Raw genomic sequence first — 21,616 nt, 5'->3', positions numbered from 1 at the left:
ATTCAACCCAGACTTCTAGCTCCGCCACTACTTGTAGGGCTACAAATTAATGCTAGTCGGAAGGTGCGAAAGGTTTGCTACGATGGATGCAAGGATAGGTTGAAAAAGTATGTGAAAGAGGTGATTAGCCATACATAGAGTACGTGATCCTAGATAGGAGAATATGCTTGTGATAATTAAAATGTTTTTTTATTTACTTACAAACATGAAAGAAGAAGAATTGTGAATATGAACAGAGCATATCAATCTAAAAGGGTCACACAATTGTGTTTGATTACAATAATCAAGCCCATTTCATCGTCTCGAATTTGCTAGGAATTAAACTCTCTCCAATGGCGGTATGCTCAAAGAAATACCCACAAAATTCGTCCTCAAATTCCCCCCACGGCGGCGGGTAAACCCATCCTTCACCGGAGTCACTCAACTTCATCTTTTCCGACTCAAAAATTCCTTCCAAATTCGGTAATTCAATAATCTGACCTAACTGATCTTCAGATGCTGCTGCTACTGTCATCGTCTCCTCCATCGACTCACTCAATGTCGAAGAAGAAGAAACAGAGGAATTTAGTTCATCCATAGCAGCTGCTTTAGCAGCAGCAGCTTGAACATCTCTAGGTGAAATTGAAGCTGGACGAGGCAACGATTCAACGAGTTGAGGAAAATTGAGAATTGCTGAATTCCCTTTAATACTAAGCGCAGCAACGTCATGTGCTCTTGCAGCCATTTCAGGGGTTGGATAAGTACCTAGCCAAATCCGTGATTTCTTACGCGGTTGTCGAATTTCAGAAACCCATTTTCCCCAACTTCGCATTCGAACTCCTCTGTATACTGGGTAAGATTCATCTCTTCTTCGTTTTTCCATTCGTTTCTCTTTCTCTTTCTCTTCTGGTTCCTCTGTTTTTGACACGGAAATGGGAGATGATTGTACAAGTTCCGCCATTAATTAACGGTGATTCAAATGGACAGTTACTGCATTGCACAGATGGTTAGAGAAGTATGTATCGAATGCCAAAAAAGTAGGGACATATATATGAAGAGAAGAGGAGTGAGAGAAAAAATTAGTGTAATTCGAATTATCATACTAACGAGAATAAAAGAGAAACATAAAGGATGAAGTAGCTGTCAAAACAGAGACATGCGCGTAGCAACCGTAGGTGAAAGGTGGTTCGGCGCATATGCTTCGTCAAAAATTATGTAATGTATAAAAGTTAGTAAATATTATTGTCTCTTATTCATTTTATGTGAGGTAGTTTGATTCGACATAAAGTTTAAAAAGAAAGGAAAACTTTTAAAATTTGTGGTACAAAATGAATGATAGAAATTTGTGTGGCTGTAAATCATTTTATTAAGGGTAAAATAGATATTTTATAGTGAAATTGTTATTTAATATAGAAATGTGTCTTTATTTTTGGGACCGACTAAAAAAGAAAGTAAATCACGTAAATTAAAACAGAGGAAGTATTATTCTTTTCGTTTCAAAAAGAAAAGAATGACTTTCCTTTTTCGGTAATACTTTAATTTCAACCTTTCATATGGCATGTTTAAGGTCACAAAGTTAAAACACATTTTGATATATTTGACTTAATTTTAATTTAGGATTACAAAATTGAAAAGTTTTCTTTATTTTCTTAAGTTTCGTGTCAAGTCAAACTAAATCATTTTATTTTAAAATGAAGGGGGTATTATGTTTCAATTTATATGATTTTTTTTAAATTTAGTTTCGAAAAATAATGAATTTTTATATTTAGTAATAATTAATTTTAAAATAATTTATTTTATCCTTGATGAAATTATTTATATATCAATATAAATACTTATGACTTATTTTAGATTAAAAATTTCAAAAGTTTTTCCTCTTTTTAAAGGTACATCAAATAAATTAGGACGAAGGAAATAACTATTATAAGTGTATATTTAAGTGCATTTCTATAATAATTGTGAAGAAAATTTGCATACCTTTATCAAATTCCTAGTTACACCACTTCAAAGGGAGGGAGGGAGTGATAGAAGGAACGAACATTGTTTAGTTTGGTATATTAAAAATTATATACATTGCATAAAAATATCTATTTACAAAGATACTCTTATAATTATGATCTAAAAGATGTAAAAAGGATTTTGAGGACTAGTTGGATCTTAATCTTGCATTACTAATATTTAGAAATCTATGATATAAATGATACACACCTTAATATACAATAGATTATATAACTAATGCTAGCATAAAAAATATATCAAACAAGGTATTATTAATAGCAGTGGTGGAGTCACATGCAATACCTCTTCGTCAGAAAATTACATTGTGTAGTCAGATAAAAATATTTTTGATGTGTATATATATCACATATTGACACTTCTTGGCTTCTACGCAATTTTACTTCTTTATATTTTGATACTCTTTAGTCGAAATTCTGGTTCCACCATTGACTAATACATAAAATTAATGCATGCATTATTTTTGTCAATACACTCTACCAAACAACCAATTTTAAGTTAAAATAATCAAAATAAGTCAAAAGTTCTAAATTAGAATTTCTATCTTATGACTTTGGTTTATAAATCAAAAACCAAGAGCCAATTCAAATCGACTCTAAATAAAAAAAAGAACAAAAAAAAATCAAATTCACTATCTCTGGTCGAATAAGTGTTTCAATCAAGAAACTATTGTCTCACATAAAATAGCCTCACACAGTAAGTATCAATCATGTAATAATTTTTTTCTACCCAACCACACAACACGTATAGATATATAATAAATAAAATCACATCGCCACTTCACTAACAAAGTCACTATATAAATACATCGGGGGTGTAATTGGACACTTATGTGAATAAATTTTTTAAAAATAGCAAAAAACAAAGTCTATTAAATGAGCTTACGTTGCTTGAAAACAACATAAAGTGAAAATTAATTTATGGAATTGAAATTAAAGCTTTAAAATGACACGTCTCAAACTTATACTATTTATTCATAAGCTAAATTGTGACATTAAGTCAGACATCACGCTGCAAAAAAATAAAATTTATCAAGTATCATTGTATTTCAATAATGAGTACAATAATATTTCTAATTTAAATTACTAACAAATAATGGTAGATTTAGCTAATTGAAAAGGTGTTCTATTTCTGAACACATACGTGTACTGTGGGTTTTTTTCAGCTCCACATCATAATCATCCACGTATTTTCGATTAGAGATTGCTAAGTGCTCCTATATTAGTGATGTCCGTTATACTAGTGATGTAACGTGTGAACATAGGTGGAATTAAAGATTGATACATAAGTGATATTCAATTGAGGAATTTTCAAATATTTTGAGTTTATAAATTTGAGAAAATAAGGAGATTAATGATGTCACACATGGTATTGAAATAGATAGGTGAAATGAAGGCTTGCACATAAGATAATATATGATAAGAATGTGTTACCAATTAGACTTAAATATAAGTTTTACGAAGTGATGGTTAGACCTATTTTGTTGTATGGGATAAAGTGTTGATCAGTCAAACGAACACGTTTAGAAAATGAAAGTATAAGAAATGAGAATATTCAAATGGATGTATTGACATAATTGGAGATAATTAGGAATGAGGTTATACATGATAAGGTGGAGCGGTTTCTGTGGCGGACAAGATGAGGAAAGTGAGATTGAGATGATTTGAGCATTGAAGAGGAGATGCACGAATGTACCAATAATTAAGGAGATGTGAGAGGTTAGCTATAACAGGTTTTAGAAGAGGAAAAGGTGGCCAAAGAAGAACTTGGAGAAGGTGAATAGACATGACATGCTTCAGCCTAATGAGGATATGATACTAGATATGAAAGTTTGGATGTCGAGGATAAGAAGGGTAGTGTGTAACCAAGTGTTATTGTACTTTTATGTGGGGAATTAAGCAAGGATAGTCTCATGTTAATTAGTTTTTAAGTATTTAAAAATATTATAGTGTGTTTGGGATGAGATACACATAAACTAAAGATAAATAATACAACCACAGATCGATGAATGGTGAGCCTATTCATCTGATGTATTATCATTGCAAGGCATATCATACTGAAATATTGTTATCGAATAATTTTTTCAAAAGTAATATTCAAACAACTTCAGTTATGCAATTCTTATAAAATATCAAGTATTCAACTTGAAAAATAAATCTTTTTTATATGTCACACAGAGAATTTAAATGTTGACTATGATTGCAAAATATTTAATGTCAACTATTGACCTCTTTCTAAGAAATTGTAGCCTCCACCTTTTGACAGACGCATACATATCGAGAAATTATTGTTGACTGATAGTAGTGTTTTGTAAAAGTTGTATTTTTTTAAAACTGAATCTAACTCGAGGCAACAAAAAAATTGTATTCATATACACTATATTTAAGCGGATTCGCATGTATGTAAGACATATTGAGACTCTCGTTCGCCTTTCTTTTCTATGTATCAGTACTTCCGAAGGTATTTGGTATCTCAGATCTATGTATCTAGTATGATTCACATGTATATGTGATACATAACTATCTTGTTTGTCTTCCACCTATCTCACTTGCCTCTTTTTCTATGTATATGTACTTCAGAAGGTATTTGGTATCTCAGATATATGTATCTAGTATGATTCACATGTATATGTGATACACTAACTATCTTGTTTGTCTTTCTCCTTTCTCGCTCGCATCTCTTTTAATGTATGTATACTTTAGAAGGTATTTGGTATCTCAAACAAATGTATCTAGTATGATTCACATGTATATGTGATACACTATCTTGTATCTCGTTCGCCTCTCTTTCTATGTATTTATACTTCAGAAGGTATTTGGTATCTCAGATATATGTATCTACAATGATTCACATGTATATGTGATACACTAACTATCTCGTTTGCCTTCCTCTTATCTTGCTTGCTTCTCTTCTCTAGGGGTGTAAAAAGTGAGCTCAAATATAGGTGACTCACCCAACCCGCCTATAATTTTAAGGGTTGGGCTCAAGATAATTTGAATTTCAACTCGTCCAAGTGTTAACCCATTTTAAGAGAATCCTCAATTGAGCTCTATTTAATATCTAATTTTAACTTGTTTTAAGACTCTTTATTTGCATTGATGTAATGTATGTTCCTATATTGAAGGTATGAATTGCTATGTATTTTATATCTTTTAGGATTTATCTATCCATTTGTAATCTTCTTTTTTTTAACTTTCTTGAGTTGAAATTCAAACTGAGGTTATAAAAGTTAAATAACAACATGTTAAATTATTGAGATTAAGCTGGTCAAATTGGTGGGTCATGCCCAACCCGTCCAATTGATGCCCCTACTCTTCTCATATATTTGTATTTCAGAATGTAACTGATAGAAAAAAAATATGTGTAGTTAAGCATATCTGATATGAAATTATTAATTACTGAGGCAATATATAATTATTTCAAAGTATAGAGAGAATTAGTGAATGTGATAGGACTGTTTGTCTAACTAGGTAGTTTTTCTTTTAAGGAAAAATTACCTAAATACACAACTTAAGATATCATAATCTCTAAAATTCTCTACTATTTAAAAAAATTACAAAAATTCTCTCTCTGATACATTTATATCCCTTCTCGTATTCCCTCTCAGATACATTATTATCCCCTCTCAGATACATTTCTCACACTAAATAATGTATCATTTGCAATATATCGAACAAAAAAGAATTGTATTTGAGAGAAATGAAAAAATTAAAAATTTTGTAATTAAAAAAACTTTCGAGATAGAATGTAATTAGCCCTCAAATGTATGAAATTTATGTACTTGATACCTGTTTTTAAAGGAAAGAGGCCTAATATCTAGTATCTTGGTCCAGCCCATCTCTTTCTTTAATGGGTTGGGCTTTCCAACTGAAGTCCCGCCGGTGAATCTTCTTTGTTCGGTCCATTATCAGACTTCCGGCGACACGAAGCTTGTCAACTGCAAAAGGAAGGTTACGACGATCAACGTCTCCGACAATGAGTGCAGGTGAATTTACTCTTCTCTCCCCCTTTTTAGGGTTTGCGCTCTCAATTTGCAACGCATATATATATATATATATGAACAATAAGATACAGTTGATTTATGTAGCTGATCCGAACTATTTTGGGATTAATAACAAACAATGATAATATACTCAGGGAAGCGTAGAATGTATGCATACGTTACCTCTACCTTCTGAGAGCAAGTAGAGAAGTTGTTTGTGAAATACCTCGACTGGAGTAAATTATTTGAGAAATGACTATAGAGGATTTGTATAGCCATTGCAACTAATTTGAGATTGAAGCATAATAGGTTGAATAGGTAATGATCATAATTGATCTTCTATCATTGGTTTGCTGGCTAGTAGGGGTAGGTGGATGTCAAACTACTTCTCATAGATAGGGAGAAAGATGAATGAATGTATACATTGATATGGTTAAAATAAATCAGAGTAACTGTTATTGTGTTTGTTAGATGGGTTTCTCTTCATTTTCGTCCTAGAGATGAGTTACTTATCGAATTCAATGTCAATGAGATTAGATAATTTAATATGATTTAGGGTGTTTTTGATGTGTTGAAAGTTTTTTCAGTGTTGGCTTTACTTAAATCATGAAATTTTGGTTCCAAGTAAAATATTGTACAATTTGGTGAGGATGATTTCCATCAGTTGCATTAGCAATCATCAACTTCTAATGGTCACAAGTATTAAGTACTAAAACACTATACTCTCACTCTATCCTCCAATTACCATATATCGCCTACTTTACCCTACCAACACTAAAATGATCCTAGAAAATGTCAAGTCAAAACATTTTTCTCCACTGAAAACACACAACATTGTTCTGCCTTTGCATTCTTCTTGGGTTCTTTCTGTTGCCTTCATGGATAAATCATAGAGCAAATGTGCTGGATAAGCTTGTATTATATAACTAATCTATTAATCCGGAGTAAGTTGACGATACATTTTCGTGTTTACTAGATTTTTAATGGAAGGATTGTACATGGGTGGCATGGGACCTATTGTCTTAACTTTTTTATTTACATTGTAAAACTTTGACCTTATGAAACAATTCAAACAAGGTAATTAGAATATTTAGGCAAATGATTGATCATCTGTTAGACGATTGTCAAACTTTGTTTACCCACAAAGTTTAATTGGCGTGTATCTCCAATGCCATTAGAGTAGAGCTTGAAACTTGGCAATTAGTGGCTTGAGTTCATGAGTATCAGCATTCAGTATCATGTGTTGTTATTTGTACTTTTATGACCTTGAGTGTAGATAATTGTTTCCTCACTTGGTGTTTGATTTGATGTAAGTGCCTAGGTGAGGGATGTTTGTACTTTGTGATCCCCCCTCTCTCTCTTCGCTTTTCCGGGTTACCTATATCTTGTCACTCGTGATATACAATGTTTGTCTTCTATTGTATGAAGGGGGAGCATTTGGTGGAAATAGAGGACTGAGACCAGTGCCACCTGAAAAAGGAGTTTTTCCTTTGGACCATATGCATTTATGTGACCTGGTATAATATTTTCAAAGATCTCATTATTTATTGGTTTTGTTATTGCCTTCTGTTTTCCCTTCCGTTCTTATAAGATAAAACGCTTAGTTGTGCGGTCTCTTCACTTTTGAATTTTGATGCCGCACCTGTGTCGGATTCACCAAAAATACAATACTTTTGACGAATCCAACACGCACCCGTTGACATTTTTGAAGAGTCCGAGCAACATTGGATAAAAGTATAATAGAAGCTTGTTGATAGAGCATATCTTATCTTTTGCTAGGTTCATTCCTTCTTGTTACTTACTATACTATTTGATTTGTTTTAGGAGAAGAAAGAGTACCTCAATTGTCTTAAATCCTCTGGGCATAAATCTGACAACTGTAGACACCTCTCTAAAAAGTACCTGGTGTGCCGTATGGAGAAGTAAGTCCATTGACATGATTTAGAAAACACTTGCATTGTTTAGTTTTTAGTATGCGAAGTATATTCTTGTGTACAGCTTCTGATAGTCAACAAAGTACTTTCTTGCCATTACAATATTGAACCACATACTTTGTTCATGAGTTCATACTACTGCCAAGATTGAGAGTTCTGCACAAGGCTTGCCTCTTAATTCTTATCATGCTTACACATAATTTTTAATTTAAGGCCATTACATTTTCAATATGTTCAAATTTTAATTTTTATGTCTATAAGCTTCTATATTTCTTTTTTTTCTTCTTCTGTGGGCACAAGAGTTGAAAGTTACCTAATGTTGTTGAGTATGACCAATTACCGGTGTTGATTTCATCTCTTTAATTGATTAGTGTTATTATGCCCGTCTTTATCCAAAAATTAAAGAATGATGTCCCTTGTGGAGTAGGATGGCAGATTATTTGAAATCAGGACACTTGTTTCTATCAAATATTACCTATTAGTTCAAACTCATAACTTATTCTGGTTTTCTGCATGCTTTCCGTCAAATATCTCAAGAAAGCATGTGTACCAAAGTGGATGAACAAATGCAATAAACTAGCACTTTTGCCAAGTTTTTGGTATATTCTGGATGGTCTTTAATGAATAACAGCACAAATTATTCCTAAAAAAGTCATAAATATCATGGCATTTGGAAAGAATGCAGAAAGTAGAAACAAAGGGTCTGACACTCTCTTCAGGGGGATACAGAAACATAAAGTATGGTTCTTTTGGTCTAGAGCAATTAGTTATATACAGAACCAAACCAAGAAACTATCTAGGACAGGAACTGGAAGAAAAGCATTCAAGAAAGAGATTCTCTTTTTTGCTTGATTGCACCTCTGTTTAGGACCCAAACAAAATGAAAAGAGTTCTCATAAAAGGCTAACGTCAAATTCCTGCATTTATGAAATTAGGAGAAGAAACTTCCTCCGTCTTTTTCATTTTGCCTTTTTCCTGTATACTATGTTTCTTTGGCAAATTTTATCTCAACAGAGCTTCCGTCTTTTACTTGAAATAGAAATAGAACTGAGGAGAATTTCACACACTTGTCTAAAGATAACTTCAATTCCTACAGTATATTGGTGTTTATAGCAAGTAAATGCAAAGTGATGCCTCCTGGCGAAATAGTTTCATCAGATTTGTCTTTCATATCTCCTTGTATTAATTTATCACCTGCTTGTGAAAAAAACCGCCCCTTTCCTGTAGGTCTACAGCAACTTATGATCCTCTGTAGGAATTTAGGCTGTAAGAAAATGTTTTATGTTATGAGTGTTTTGCAGGAACTTGATGGCAAAGCAAGACATGTCAGAACTTGGCTTTGGCAAGAACTATGATGCAGAAACTTCTTCAGAGGAAATGGAACAATAGAAAAATGAAAGAATGAAGAAGATCGATAAATTTTGTTATTCTCTGGGATCCTTTTGAGATGCCTGGGTAGAAAGTTAAACATACAAGCTTCATTATTTTCTAGATGTATGTTTTTCTACTCCCAAATCCCCAGTCGTTTCTTCATAAACTTTTGTTAACCTTCTTTTTCCCTTTCTTGTGAATTTTGTTTACCTTGAGAGCAAAAATGTATGTAGAAAGAGAGAAGGATAAATTAAAAGCAGTGCTTTTCATTTGAATAAGAACGTTAAGTTTCATTTTTAAACAACATGGTTGAACTTAAAAGGTTGAAAATTTGTGGTCATGAGTTCAATTCCCATATACTTTTTGCATGAATTCTTGCACTCTAAAAACCAAAAGAATTAAACACAAGCCTCATAGATAAACAAAATTTCAATACCGCAAGTCCATAACCAATAATAGTCTGTGAAGGCGCTCTTGTATATAAATGCTTTTAACAAGGGTTGTCGTAAATAGTGCTATTCAATCAGCTTCATTGATAGACATTTCATCAGGAAATAAGAGTTTAAGATATGGAACAACACTAGGAAGCATGGGCAGATCAGCCAAGTTAACACTCATCAGATCAAAAGCAATGCATGCTTTGTGCATGTATGTTTCATCAAATACTGGAATTTTAGGGTATCTTTGGCTGAAGTGAGTGAGGATGACGCGGTATGCTCCAGCAGCGTCCCCTGCCTCAACAGCTTCCCCCATTGTGCTGTGATTTTTTGCTATAGCCTCTTCCAACATGCCATCTTCAAAAGTAGCCTACACGAAAATGGCTCGCAATTTAGACAAAATATAAAATAAATAAAAATGAATTGGGATAGAACATTCACTGGAAAATATTTTAAACATATTTAGTAGCATGCCTCATGTATGAGGAGTGTTGCCCCATGAGAGGCTTTAACCAATTCTGGACAAGGCCTTGTGTCACCAGAGTAAACAATCTTCCAACCTGGTATCTTCTTCCCAATAACATTAGTCCTATCAGCAAACTTCAGGACGATTCCATAAGCTTGTGGACAATGAATAACAGGAACACTATTCAAAGCCATCAATCCTGCTTCTCTGAGCATGTTCTTTAGCCTGCTTGCACTCCCATTAGCATCATTATGGTCATTTGACTCAAAAGCCTCCCATGAAGATTCTGTGGTATCCCTACAATCAAGGAACTGCATATCTAGTTCCTCGAGCATTTGGTACCTATCAAGAAATATCTCAAGTTGCTGAGGACCTACAACTATTAAAGGTTCGTGGGGAGTTCCACTGAGCAAATCATGTCTCAGAGCAAGAATTCTTGCAAGTCCCGCATGATGATCTGCATGAATATGAGAAATCCAAATACATTTTAAACCCTTCACCGCTTCATCAGCACCATCAACACCAAATCTGTTATGAAAAGAGCAAAGTGTATCACACATTAAGTGTAGGCAAAAAAAAATATGGATATGACAGGCTTATGTTAATGAACTGCCACTTTACCTTCTTTTTAGTTGTCCCAGTGTTCCTTCACCACAATCTAACAAAATACTTCCCTTTAAGAAAAGATTAATAAATATAGAACTAACATTTCGGTATTTTGAGGGCTGCGATGAACCAGTTCCGAGAAGAACAATCTCCATATCCTCTCTTGTTATACCTTCCAAACAGCTCGGTATTGGAGTTTCATGCAACTGTGGCTCTTCAATTGATCCATTGTTCCCATGCCAGAGTTGGCTAATATGTTTAGAAACACTTATGATTTCTGGAATATTTGAAGTTAACTCATTTAAGATTTCTGTCCGAGAAATAGTAGCAGGAACATTAGAATTGTCTAATCCAAGATCTTTGTATGGAAGAAGATGGAACTGTTCCAGAAAACAATGTTCATTTTAAATAAAGCAAGCATCAAAGTAAATAATTAGCATAAGATAGGCGGCAATGGATTTTATGGAAAATATATGTGTATGTACATTCCTAAGCAAATCAAGTTAGTACATACTTTCTTAGTCCTTTCTATAGGCAAGAACAATATATTTTACTTATAAGAAGTAGCAACTTTCTAATTCAGGTTAGAACCATTTCAACCAAACTATATCGATTCCCTCACCTTGAGGAGGTTCTCTGCATAAGTGATCCGACATGAAGTTGGAAGTGACAACTGAAAAGTACAAAATTAAAATAGCTGCTCAATTAGGCAAACATACCCAAGGTCCAAGTAATTATCAGCAGTAAAATATATTGCTCATCTAAACAGAATTTTAGTAAAGGTATACCTCCCTCGGGAACTTTGAGACTGATCGTAAGCTCTTCAATTGCCGAAGAGACCAAAAACCAGGAAAAGGAAATAATTGAGGACACAAGTAGTTAAGTCTTGCAGCAACTCTTGAACTGGATTTCAGAATTGGAATCTCAATATTCTTCCTGCAGATGGCCCACAAGAATAATAAACATACAACTATATAAACAGGAAACATAAATTAGAGGAGAAAGCTAGACATGCAGTTGAAAAAAAGGGAAAATTATAAGGTAATTACGGTTCATGTCGTGCCATTATGTGCTGGGCATCACCAAATCTGGTCATCCATTGCTCATACGCAGTTGTACTTGTTACTGACGCAGGGCTAAGGTGTATCAAACAATTTACTTTTTTGCACATTTCAACAGGTTGTTCTGATGTATTCGAGTAATATGGAATAAGAGACTGCAAAGATGACAACTCTTGCAGATGAGATAGTGTTGGACAGTCAACAAGGAGCACAATAGGACCGTGAGTGGAAGGCTCCATAACATCACAAGGGTGAACCTGCGCAGCGAAAAAAATGCAAGCAAAGCACCGAGAACTTAATGAGATAGACTATGAAGTCCGAGATAAACTTTGGAAAGAATCTTCCTAACTTACAATGATATTTTGGTGATCTGACACCACTGAATTCCCTCTTTGCAATTGACCATATTTTGGCCCAGGTTCCACTCCGAGAGCAGCAGCCTTATCTGGATAGAACTTCCCTTTGATCTCCGGCAACTCACAAATATAAATCACCGAGAGCTCACCAGGATTTAATGCCACTTCAGCTGTGAGATTCATCCATTGTGCTTGAAGGTCTTCAGCTAAATGACTACCACTAACTAGTGGAGTATTTGGCTCAGAGGATCCTTCCTTCATTGAGCCACACACTTTCAAGCAACGTGGTGGCAAGAGAACAACCGATAGTTTGACAACTCCATCAGTAATGGGAGCAAAAAGACGATCAAACTTCCTTGAAGAAGCACTAGCAACTTCATCTGATCCATTACGGAGAACACTATCTATATAACCCATGGCAGAATTTGGGATGAATGATTCCATTGCTTTAACCAATAGATAAAGATCCGGAGGACCCGAAACATTTACCTGCAAGCAAATGGTGTAAGCTGTATCAAATTTTCAAATTCCATTTGTAAACAACAACACCTCAATCCCAAACAAGCTGGGATCGACTATACAAATTCTCACTGACCATTTATCTCCATTTAAATTCATCTCAAGCTAATATTGTATAAAACAAAAGAATAAATATAAAAAGTAAAAATACAAATAAGAAAAGCGATGAAATTTGTGATGAATATATAGTAAGTAAAATAAGTTAATGCGACACTCACAGACATCCCGTCTTTTCCCATCCCAGCCAAAGTCAATAAGAGACCTGCAAGTAAAACAATAGAACTTCTTTGGTGGTCTTAATCAACTGCAATCAATACGCCAGAGTCTTCTCAAGGGTTAGTTTGATCCAGACACTCAATAAGATAACTTTCATATTGTGCTCATTGATAACCAACCTGGGAGTCCACCAACAGTTTCTGAGCAGACACGTGATAGAAATATGTGATCAATCTGGTAAAAACAAAGAGATTTTTATGTGTATTCCCCTAGAACAGAAAAAAAGTACTTACACACTAATTAGGTTTACAACAGCAAGATAATATATCTGAATACCTGTGACAATGTAATTTTATGCTCTGTCAAGAAGCGTTGCAATCCCTGCGAGTAAAACATAAATAGGTGTTGAGAACTAAGTCCGAGTGCACTTTTTTTATGACAAGGGAAACCAACAACTGCTACCCTTTGGGTGTGCACAGGATAAAACCCCCATTCCTATGCAATAGCTTGCAAACCACACAAGAGAGGTAACCCGCACTAGGCAACCAATTGTACTTTTTTTGTTCTTCCAGTTTATCTACAACAATCCTCTTTTTGACAAAGGCAACGAGAACTAAGAAAGAGCAACAATGACAAAAGTGGAAACAATTTGTAGAACGATATTATGAAGAGGAAACCTACTAGAACAATGATAAAGACATAGACAATAGCTAAATCATTTTTTTATTGTTACAAGAAAAATGCCTCCTATGTCATCTACTAAACATTTATTCAACAGAATTGAGAATAGGTGGATCAAACAATTAGGGCCTGTTTGGATGGGCTTATATAAAGTAACTTATAAGTCAAAAGTTAAAAGTCATAAGTAGATGGTACCTTACTTTTGACTTTGACTTATTTTAAAACTTTTCTGGCCTAAAAGTGGGTGCTTAAAAGAACTTTATAACTTTTCCAAATACTTCCAAAACTAAAGAACTACTTAAGAGTCAAAAGCACCTAAAAATTAAGTTAATCCAAACGGGCACATAATCCACTATGCCTCTACATGAATCTAGATGCATTCAGCTGTATAGATCCTCTATACCATTCGACTCCATTATGCTCATTCTGACAGAATATAGCTGGATTTAGACTTTACATAAACAATATATAAATGCAAACAAGGTATCTTTTTAGGTCAAATTAGTCTACCTGCTTCACAAAAGCAATAAAAAATGGCCATAATACTCGATCATCATCATCAACAACAACAACATACCCAGTGTAATCCCACAAGTGGGGTCTGGGGAGTATAGTGTATACGCAAACCTTACCCCTGCCTTGGGAGGTAGAGATGTTGTTTCCGATAGACCCTCTGCTCAAGAAAACACATAACACAACACTACGGGAAAAGAAATAACATAAGTGAAGAAGCCATGACAAAATACTAAAGATAGCATGAAAAAACATTCAGAAAAAAAAAAGGAACAGTATCTACAGCAAAATAAATACTATAATCAAAGTACAATCAAATAGATATGGGAGATATTGTCAAACTAACAAAATAGAATCGCACTAGAACTACGCTACACTTATAGTATCAACTAGAACAATATGAGAACACCTGCAACACACACTTGGGACTCGCCCATTTTGTTGTGCAAGAAAAATAAATCATAGTTACGCAATACATAGTTAATACATCACACTGATGGTTTCCGATATAAAATTCCGCATTACTCATATAACGTTTGGTAAAAAACTCCGAATAACTATTACCTACATACCTTATATGGTCAATTTATTCACTATTTTAAACGATATAGAATGCACAATAAGAATGTGTGTTTTAGCAATAGCACAATTAAGCTGATTCTTGATTTGGTTATCTCAAACTTTGAATAACGATTAACGCATTCATATTCATCAAAAATAGTTCACCATATAATAGTCCATGCACATATTATTGTTGCATAACTAGTATGCAAACCAAACAACCGCCCTAATGTTATTTACAGAAGGGAACTTGAAAAACACTTACTTCTCCCGCGTTAAATAAAAACCTCCATTTGTCCAAAAAGAGGAGGATAGAGGGTGATGTATCTTGAGTATCCATGCCATTTCCTAGGATCTGTGTGAAATTCAAAGAATCAAAAGTTAATTTTTTTCAAGGTGTGAAAAAGCAAGCGATTAGAATAACAAATTTGATATGATTAATGAACATATATGCTAAATGCATATTTATAAGGACACAAGATGTTTGTCCACACCAAACATCCTTACTGTGGTCTGTGAAAAATGAAACAGTTAAATTAGTACTCTTACGAATTCCGTGAATATCCTGACTGATTTAGTGACTACAAGAAACATTCAAAGTGTTCTTTTTCTTTTTATGAACGTGGTGTCTGAGCATGCTTTTGCGTAGCTCCACTAATTCCAAGAGATACCTGCCACCTCCACCAGCAACAGGTACGTGACTCTATCCACCAAGTCTAGGACAGATGGAAGAATCACCTAGTATTTTTTCTGTCTGATTTGAACCTTAACCACTTAATCGACCACTAGACCACACTCTTGGGTGCAAATATTCAAAACGTTAGTATGCAAAACTAATAGAAAGGACAGAACTTTATGCTCTTATCAATTGCTAAATCTTTTGACACATATATAGTGTATATACAAGACATATTAAAAATGTTAAACTACCCAAAAAAAACACTTTTTCAGAAACTTTCTTTTTATCAGTACAGAGCAGAAAACTTTATTCTTTGAATTTAACTATTCTCCAAAATTACAATATCATAGACATTGTTATTCTGTTTTGAGTAACACCCACTTCAGTTCCCTGTTTAAATTGGCAGAAATCACCATATTTTGAACATACCTGTATATATGACTTGTTATTACTAGTTTTTTTGGGCTCGTCTTCTTTGGGTAGAGGGTTTTTCTTCTGCCTGTCATTACTATCACTACCCTCAGCCCTTCTTTTCCTCTTCTTCCCCATTCGACTCAAAATTTTACGCAACGATTCCCTCTGTCTCTCTTCCACCGGCGAATTCTTAGTTTCGGCGATACAGTTTCACTGTTCAAGTTAGTTTTTTGAACAGTTTTTTTCCTCCCTTCAAATTACGCAATATTTTGATTTAGGCATATATTATTATTGTTACCTAATAAAGTTTTTAGTTTAGGGATTGGTTTGTTGGTGTATTTGTTTAATTTAGGGGTTGAATTTCAGTAATTCAGTAATTTCTATTTTACTGTTAATTTTAGTGATACTTTGATTTTGAATTCTTTTGTGTTTCCTCTTGTTAGTCTAAAGTCTTAGGTATTTCACTTAAAACATGTTTGGGGATGGATAAAGAAAAATAATTCTAGCATAAATTTTTAATATTTTTAAATTTTTTTATTTTATTACAAAATTTAGGATAATTTATTTTAGGATTAATAATTAGTAATGGAATATATACGTCTTATTTTTAGGTGGAATAATAATTTTGGTATGACTTATCCCTGACAAAAATATCCCCTCAAAGATAGACTAGATAAAAAAAATTGGGTAGGTCAGTTTGTGACGAAAATCTAGTGTTGTGGGATTTAGAGATCGTTTAGGTTCTGTGGTGTAGTATTTAGTTATTTCGAGTTTTGATTATGTTAGTCGAGGGGCTTGGTGATTCATAGAAACTTTCAGATTGAGAAACGAATTCGTACAACTTCAATTATAGCGATTTTCACGATGAGATATATTTGTATCGTCATAGATTCAAGTGCGTGTTGTGAAACGAAGAATTTGAAAACTGCCCTCAAGTTTTTCTTTATGATCGTTGTAGCGAGACCATCGTAGTGGTCAACTGATCGCTATGGCGGCTCGGAGAAAAGCCGAGGGACCAGTATAAAGCTCATTCTTAGATTTGAGAGAGGCGATTTCCCATCAAGTAGGACTTTTTTCATCATTTGAGGTAAGATTAGTACCCCTTCAAACATTAATTTGTGTGTTTAATCTATAAGATCATTAGAATGGGTGGTGCAATTCTTCAGTTCAGGCTTTAAGTTCATGATTGATAGAAATACGTATGGATACTCCTAAATGTTGGAAAAATACGGACTAACACAAAATATATATGATCAAAATAATGAAAATAAAATGGAAAAATAATGACACCAAGAATTTTACGTGGAACCCTTTAAAATCACAAGTCAAGAGGAGCAACTAATATCACTATAGCAAGGAATTTTTACACTGTGTAGTCACGAATACAATCTTCAAAATGACTACTACAGACTCAAAAGGAGTAACACTCTTTTGATTTTCCACCTTACTAAAAAATATCGCTCACGCGTTATTTTTCTTCACAGACTATTTTCTTGTATAGTCTATGAAAACCTCACAGCTCTCTATATTTTTTTTTCTCTGTGAATTGGTGTATTCTATAAATGAGCTAATGAGCTCCATTTATAGAAGAAATTTATAGCTAAAGATGTCACCAATGACATCATGAAAATACTAAATTTTCAAACTTTGCAACTATGTAGTTATCTTGGTAAGATTTAGTTGGTATGTAGTTATACCAAAGTGAGACTTTAATAAAATGGGGCTGGAACCCACAAATCTCTCCCTCCAGTCTCATTCAATGAAAGGAGGTGCGTATCTTTATCTTCTTTAGAGAGAGCTTATACCTACAAGTTCTTTGCATAACTCGAACTTGTCTTTCGATATTGTCTTGGTCAACATATTTGTAGGATTTTCACTTGTGTGGATCTTTTTGACGTATTCACTCTTCACTTTCTCACTAATCCAATGATATCGAACGTCGATGTGTTTTGTTCTTGCATGGTACATAGAGTTCTTGTTCAAGTCTATTGCACTATGACTATCACAATAGACAACATACTTCATCTGTTACAATCCAAGTTCTTGAAGAAATCGTTTTAGCCATATCATCTCTTTGCCGGCTTCAGTAGCCGCAATATACTCAGCTTCAGTTATAGATAGTGCAACACACTTCTGCAACTTCAACTGCCATGATATAGCTCCCCCTTGAAAAATTAACAAATATCCGATAGGGAATTTTCTGTTTTCAAGGTCACCTGCCATTTTAGCATTTGTATAGCCCTTCAAGATTGGACTGATGCTAAAAAACACAAGCATTCATCTGAGCTTCCTCTAAGACACCTGAGTATCCACTTCACAGCTTCCCAATGCTCTTTGTTGCTCCCCAAAATACACGCAAGTGTACATGGTCGCACAAGTAGTATAGATTATTTAAGAAACAAGTTATCGTTCCCAAGGGACTTATGATCAACTTATATTCACTCACTCTACACAAAAAGTAACCAAATAACCTTTTCAAGAGTTTATGATTTAGTTAAGTAACTACTAATAATTATGCACTAAATAAAAGTAACCTATAGTGAACGACTTTGTTAATATGTTTCAAGCAAGTTAAAAAAACAATTCCAGGGCTGCAACATACATTGAATATCATGCATCATATCATTGGCTTAGATTCACTTCAGTTGTCAAATTACTGGTTTACAGGGTTGATAGTATGGTCCGGGTGGTTCGCTCTCGCCGCCTACCCCAGTTAGCTATCTAACTACATCGTTGAGCAGGGATAAATAAACTAACTGGCGAGCATGTATATTTCATCCTATTTCGTAACCAAGCAAGGTGTTCGTCTGGGCATCACTCCTGAACACTAATCATCTCAATTTAATAGGTGGACTGAGATCTCTATATTCTCTGGTCTATCTAATCCCTCCTCGTTCGATTTTAAGATTAGACACTAGATTTATTTAATGGTGCGCAAGCATAAAATAGTAAAACAAGAATATATAAGTAATTTGGATTGACAACCGAAAATCAATTCATAAAGCCCCAAACATTCAACACATAATTCATAGCTACAACCCCATAATTAAGGCGGTTAGCTACTCATGCTATTAGAAATCAATAATAGATAAACGTTTATACAAAATTCTAAAAAATAGAAGAGTTAAATGATTACAAACTTGAATTCTTGCTCTTGCACACTCAACAAAAGTCCCACCGCTAACTATGGAGGCCTAAGAATCTATTTATAATAGTAGGGAAAGTTGGGAACCAATCCTACACAAATAAGGACTCCTAATTAATATTTAAAATCTGGAAAAATAAAAAAACAGGTGGCGTGTCGCACCCCTTATCGCGCCTCAAAGTTTCTTCAGTCATTTAGTTCCTGGCGCGCCGCGCCTGGGCAGCGCCTCTGAAGTTTTCCTTCTGGCGCGTCGCACCCTTCAGTACACCTCAAAAGGCTCTCTAAAGTACCACCAGTGGCACGCCGCGCCAACCAGTGCGCCAGCCACTGGTGGTTTTTGCCTTAGCCATTTTCCTGCATTGCCTTGCTCCTTCTTCCATCTTCCCAATCCATATTCCGTAAATATTTCCTGAAACAACTAATCACATATGTAAGTATGCAATCATCACAAGTTGAACTAAAAATCAAGCTAATAACTTAAGATCGTCATCAAACATCATCACTTCGTGGGCTAATTTCGACTACTTAGGCATCATCACTAAATATGCCTAAGATCACTTTTTTCTCGGATTATCGATAAATCTGATGACAACACCAACTTCGTGAGCAATATCAGGTCTAGTGCATACCATTGCATACATTAGGCATCCGACGACGGAGGAATATGGAACTTTTTCCATGCTCTCTTTTTCCTCATTAGCGGTAGAACATATCTCCTTGATGAGCTTCATATGACCAGCAAGAGGTGTATTAACAGGCTTAACATTCGTCATATTGAAGCACTCTAGTACACATTCAATCTACTTCTTCTATGACAAATGAATCTTTCTTTCATCTTTGAGACGAGTAATTCGCATGCCCAAAATTTGCTTGGAATGACCCAAGTCTTTCATAGAAAAAGACTTACACAACTCTTTCATCAAATCGTTAATTTTGGAAGTATCCTTATCCACAATCAACATATCATCCACATACAACAAGAGGATGATAAAATCATTGTCAGAATTTTTTGTACAAATACATAATGATCTGAAGAAGTCTGCTTATAACCTTGCTCCCTCATACCAGATTCAAACTTTTTGTACCACTGTTTAGGAGCTTGCTTTAGGCCATAGAGACTATTTCTGAGTTTACACACAATTTTCTTTACCATCTACTTTGAAGTCCTCAGGTTGTTCCATACAAATCTCTTCTTCTAGGTCACCGTGAAGGAAAGTCGTCTTCACATCCATTTGCTCAATCTCTAAATTAAGACTAGCAGTCAAACCTAGAACTGTACGAATCGAGGACATTTTCACAACAAGAGAAAATATTTCGTCAAAGTCAATAACCCTTCTTTGACCAAATCCCTTAACAACCAAGCTAGCTTTGTATCTGGGCTTTAAGTTGTGTTCTTCAACTTTAACTTTGAACACCTACTTGTTCTTCAAAGCTCTCATGCCCTTGGGAAATTTTACCAACTCATAAGTGTGGTTCTCATGCAGACACTTCATCTCATCTTACATGACTTCAATCCATTGATCCTTGTGCTCATCTTCCATGGCGTCCTCATAACATTCAGGTTCTCCCCCGTCAGTAAGTAACACATACTCATTGGGTAAATAATGAGAGGAAGGAACCCGCTGTCTTGTGGACCTCCTAAGGAAAATATTTGATTCGTCCGCAATTTCATGAGCAAGAGGATCATCAATAAAAATATCATTGTTATTATCAACATTAATATGTTGATTCAATACATGATTATGGGTGTCACCGTAATCATCAAGCCCAACAACATCATGTATACTTGTGTGAGGAACTTTATCTAGATGAACTATGTCATCAAATTTTGAAGATTCTAGCTTCTCCACTTTATCAACATCTTCAATTGTTTGATTCTCCATGAAAATAATATCACGGCTTCTCGCGAGTTTCTTCTCAATTGGATCATATAACATGTAATCAAATTCATCAAGGCCATATCCAATGAAAGATGCATTGTCTTGTCTTGGCATCTAACTTTGACCTCTCATCTTTTGGCATATGTACAAAAACTTTACAACCAAATACTCTCAAATGGTCATAGGAAACATCATTTTCATGCCAAACTCTATTGGGAACATCACTTTGCAAAGCAATAGTAGGAGATAAATTAATAACATGTGCAGCGGTCAATAAAGCCTCACCTCAAAATGAGTTCGGCAACTTTGCTTCAGAAAGCAAACATCTAACTATTTCCATCAAGGTCATGTTCATCCTCTCAGCCAGACCATTAAGTTGATGAGTCTTGGGAAAAGTCTTTTGGTGTCTAATACCTTTATGCTTGCAGTATTCGTCAAATGGTCCACAATATTCACCACCATTATTAGTACGAATACATTTCAATTTCTTTCCAGTTTATCTTTCAACTGAAGACTGAAACTGCTTGAAGACACCTAACACTTGGTCTTTAGTCTTCAAGACATAGACCCAAAGTTTTCTCGAGCAGTCATCAATAAAAGTGACAAAGTAGAGTGCACCACTCAATGTCCTTGTCTTCATTGGACCACATAAATCAGAGTGCACCAATTCAAGTGACTCTGTCTTTCTCGAAGGAGGGTTAGACTTAAATGAAACTCTATTTTGTTTACCAGCCAAACAGTGCTCACACTTTTCGAATTTGGCACTTTGGAAATTTGACAATAATTTCTTCTTGGCTAGA

The 21,616-nt window shown here is 34.6% G+C and overlaps 3 protein-coding genes across 3 annotated transcripts; 1 reads left to right on the top strand and 2 right to left on the bottom strand.

Annotated features, from left to right (window-relative positions):
* Positions 1-283: 283 nt before the first annotated feature.
* LOC102595271 (dehydration-responsive element-binding protein 3-like) lies at positions 284-940 on the bottom strand. Its single transcript, NM_001318631.1, is given in 1 exon segment — positions 284-940. A coding segment is annotated over 1 exon segment (657 nt).
* Positions 941-5,811: 4,871 nt separating this feature from the next.
* On the top strand, positions 5,812-9,586 carry LOC102594939 (cytochrome c oxidase assembly protein COX19-like). Its single transcript, XM_006359404.2, has 4 exons — positions 5,812-5,980; positions 7,406-7,494; positions 7,802-7,899; positions 9,213-9,586. Exons 1-4 carry the CDS (start codon positions 5,971-5,973, stop codon positions 9,298-9,300), a joined length of 285 nt encoding a protein of 94 aa, XP_006359466.1. The 5' UTR covers positions 5,812-5,970; the 3' UTR covers positions 9,301-9,586.
* A 110-nt stretch (positions 9,587-9,696) lies between these two features.
* Positions 9,697-16,074, bottom strand: LOC102594613 (zinc phosphodiesterase ELAC protein 2). The gene is made up of 12 exons (XM_006359403.2): positions 15,807-16,074; positions 14,964-15,053; positions 13,280-13,324; positions 13,123-13,177; positions 12,946-12,989; positions 12,206-12,697; positions 11,841-12,109; positions 11,580-11,727; positions 11,414-11,464; positions 10,807-11,171; positions 10,194-10,713; positions 9,697-10,089 (listed from the first exon to the last, which is right to left on the bottom strand). The coding sequence occupies exons 1-12, from the start codon at positions 15,924-15,926 to the stop codon at positions 9,802-9,804; spliced, it is 2,487 nt and encodes an 828-aa protein (XP_006359465.1). The 5' UTR covers positions 15,927-16,074; the 3' UTR covers positions 9,697-9,801.
* Between the last annotated feature and the right edge of the window lie 5,542 nt (positions 16,075-21,616).

This window comes from Solanum tuberosum, unplaced genomic scaffold (genome assembly GCF_000226075.1).
Source record: "Solanum tuberosum cultivar DM 1-3 516 R44 unplaced genomic scaffold, SolTub_3.0 scf00297, whole genome shotgun sequence".
Taxonomy (NCBI): domain Eukaryota; kingdom Viridiplantae; phylum Streptophyta; class Magnoliopsida; order Solanales; family Solanaceae; genus Solanum; species Solanum tuberosum.
The sequence above is the reverse complement of the archived record's forward strand: the minus strand, read 5'-3'. Positions and strand labels throughout refer to the sequence as shown.

Bases quoted from the DNA above. Each gene is read 5' to 3' on its own strand.
- LOC102594613 (XM_006359403.2), bottom strand. From the start codon at position 15,926: ATGGGGAAGAAGAGGAAAAGAAGGGCTGAGGGTAGTGATAGTAATGAC. The intron at 11,172-11,413 runs GTGAGGGAATCG...TTTCTGGAACAG, and splicing joins ATGCAGAGAACCTCCTCAAG to TTCCATCTTCTTCCATACAA. The intron at 10,714-10,806 runs GTAAAGTGGCAG...TTTTCATAACAG, and splicing joins CTGGGACAACTAAAAAGAAG to ATTTGGTGTTGATGGTGCTG.
- LOC102594939 (XM_006359404.2), top strand. The intron at 7,495-7,801 runs GTATAATATTTT...GATTTGTTTTAG, and splicing joins ATATGCATTTATGTGACCTG to GAGAAGAAAGAGTACCTCAA. The intron at 7,900-9,212 runs GTAAGTCCATTG...AGTGTTTTGCAG, and splicing joins CTGGTGTGCCGTATGGAGAA to GAACTTGATGGCAAAGCAAG.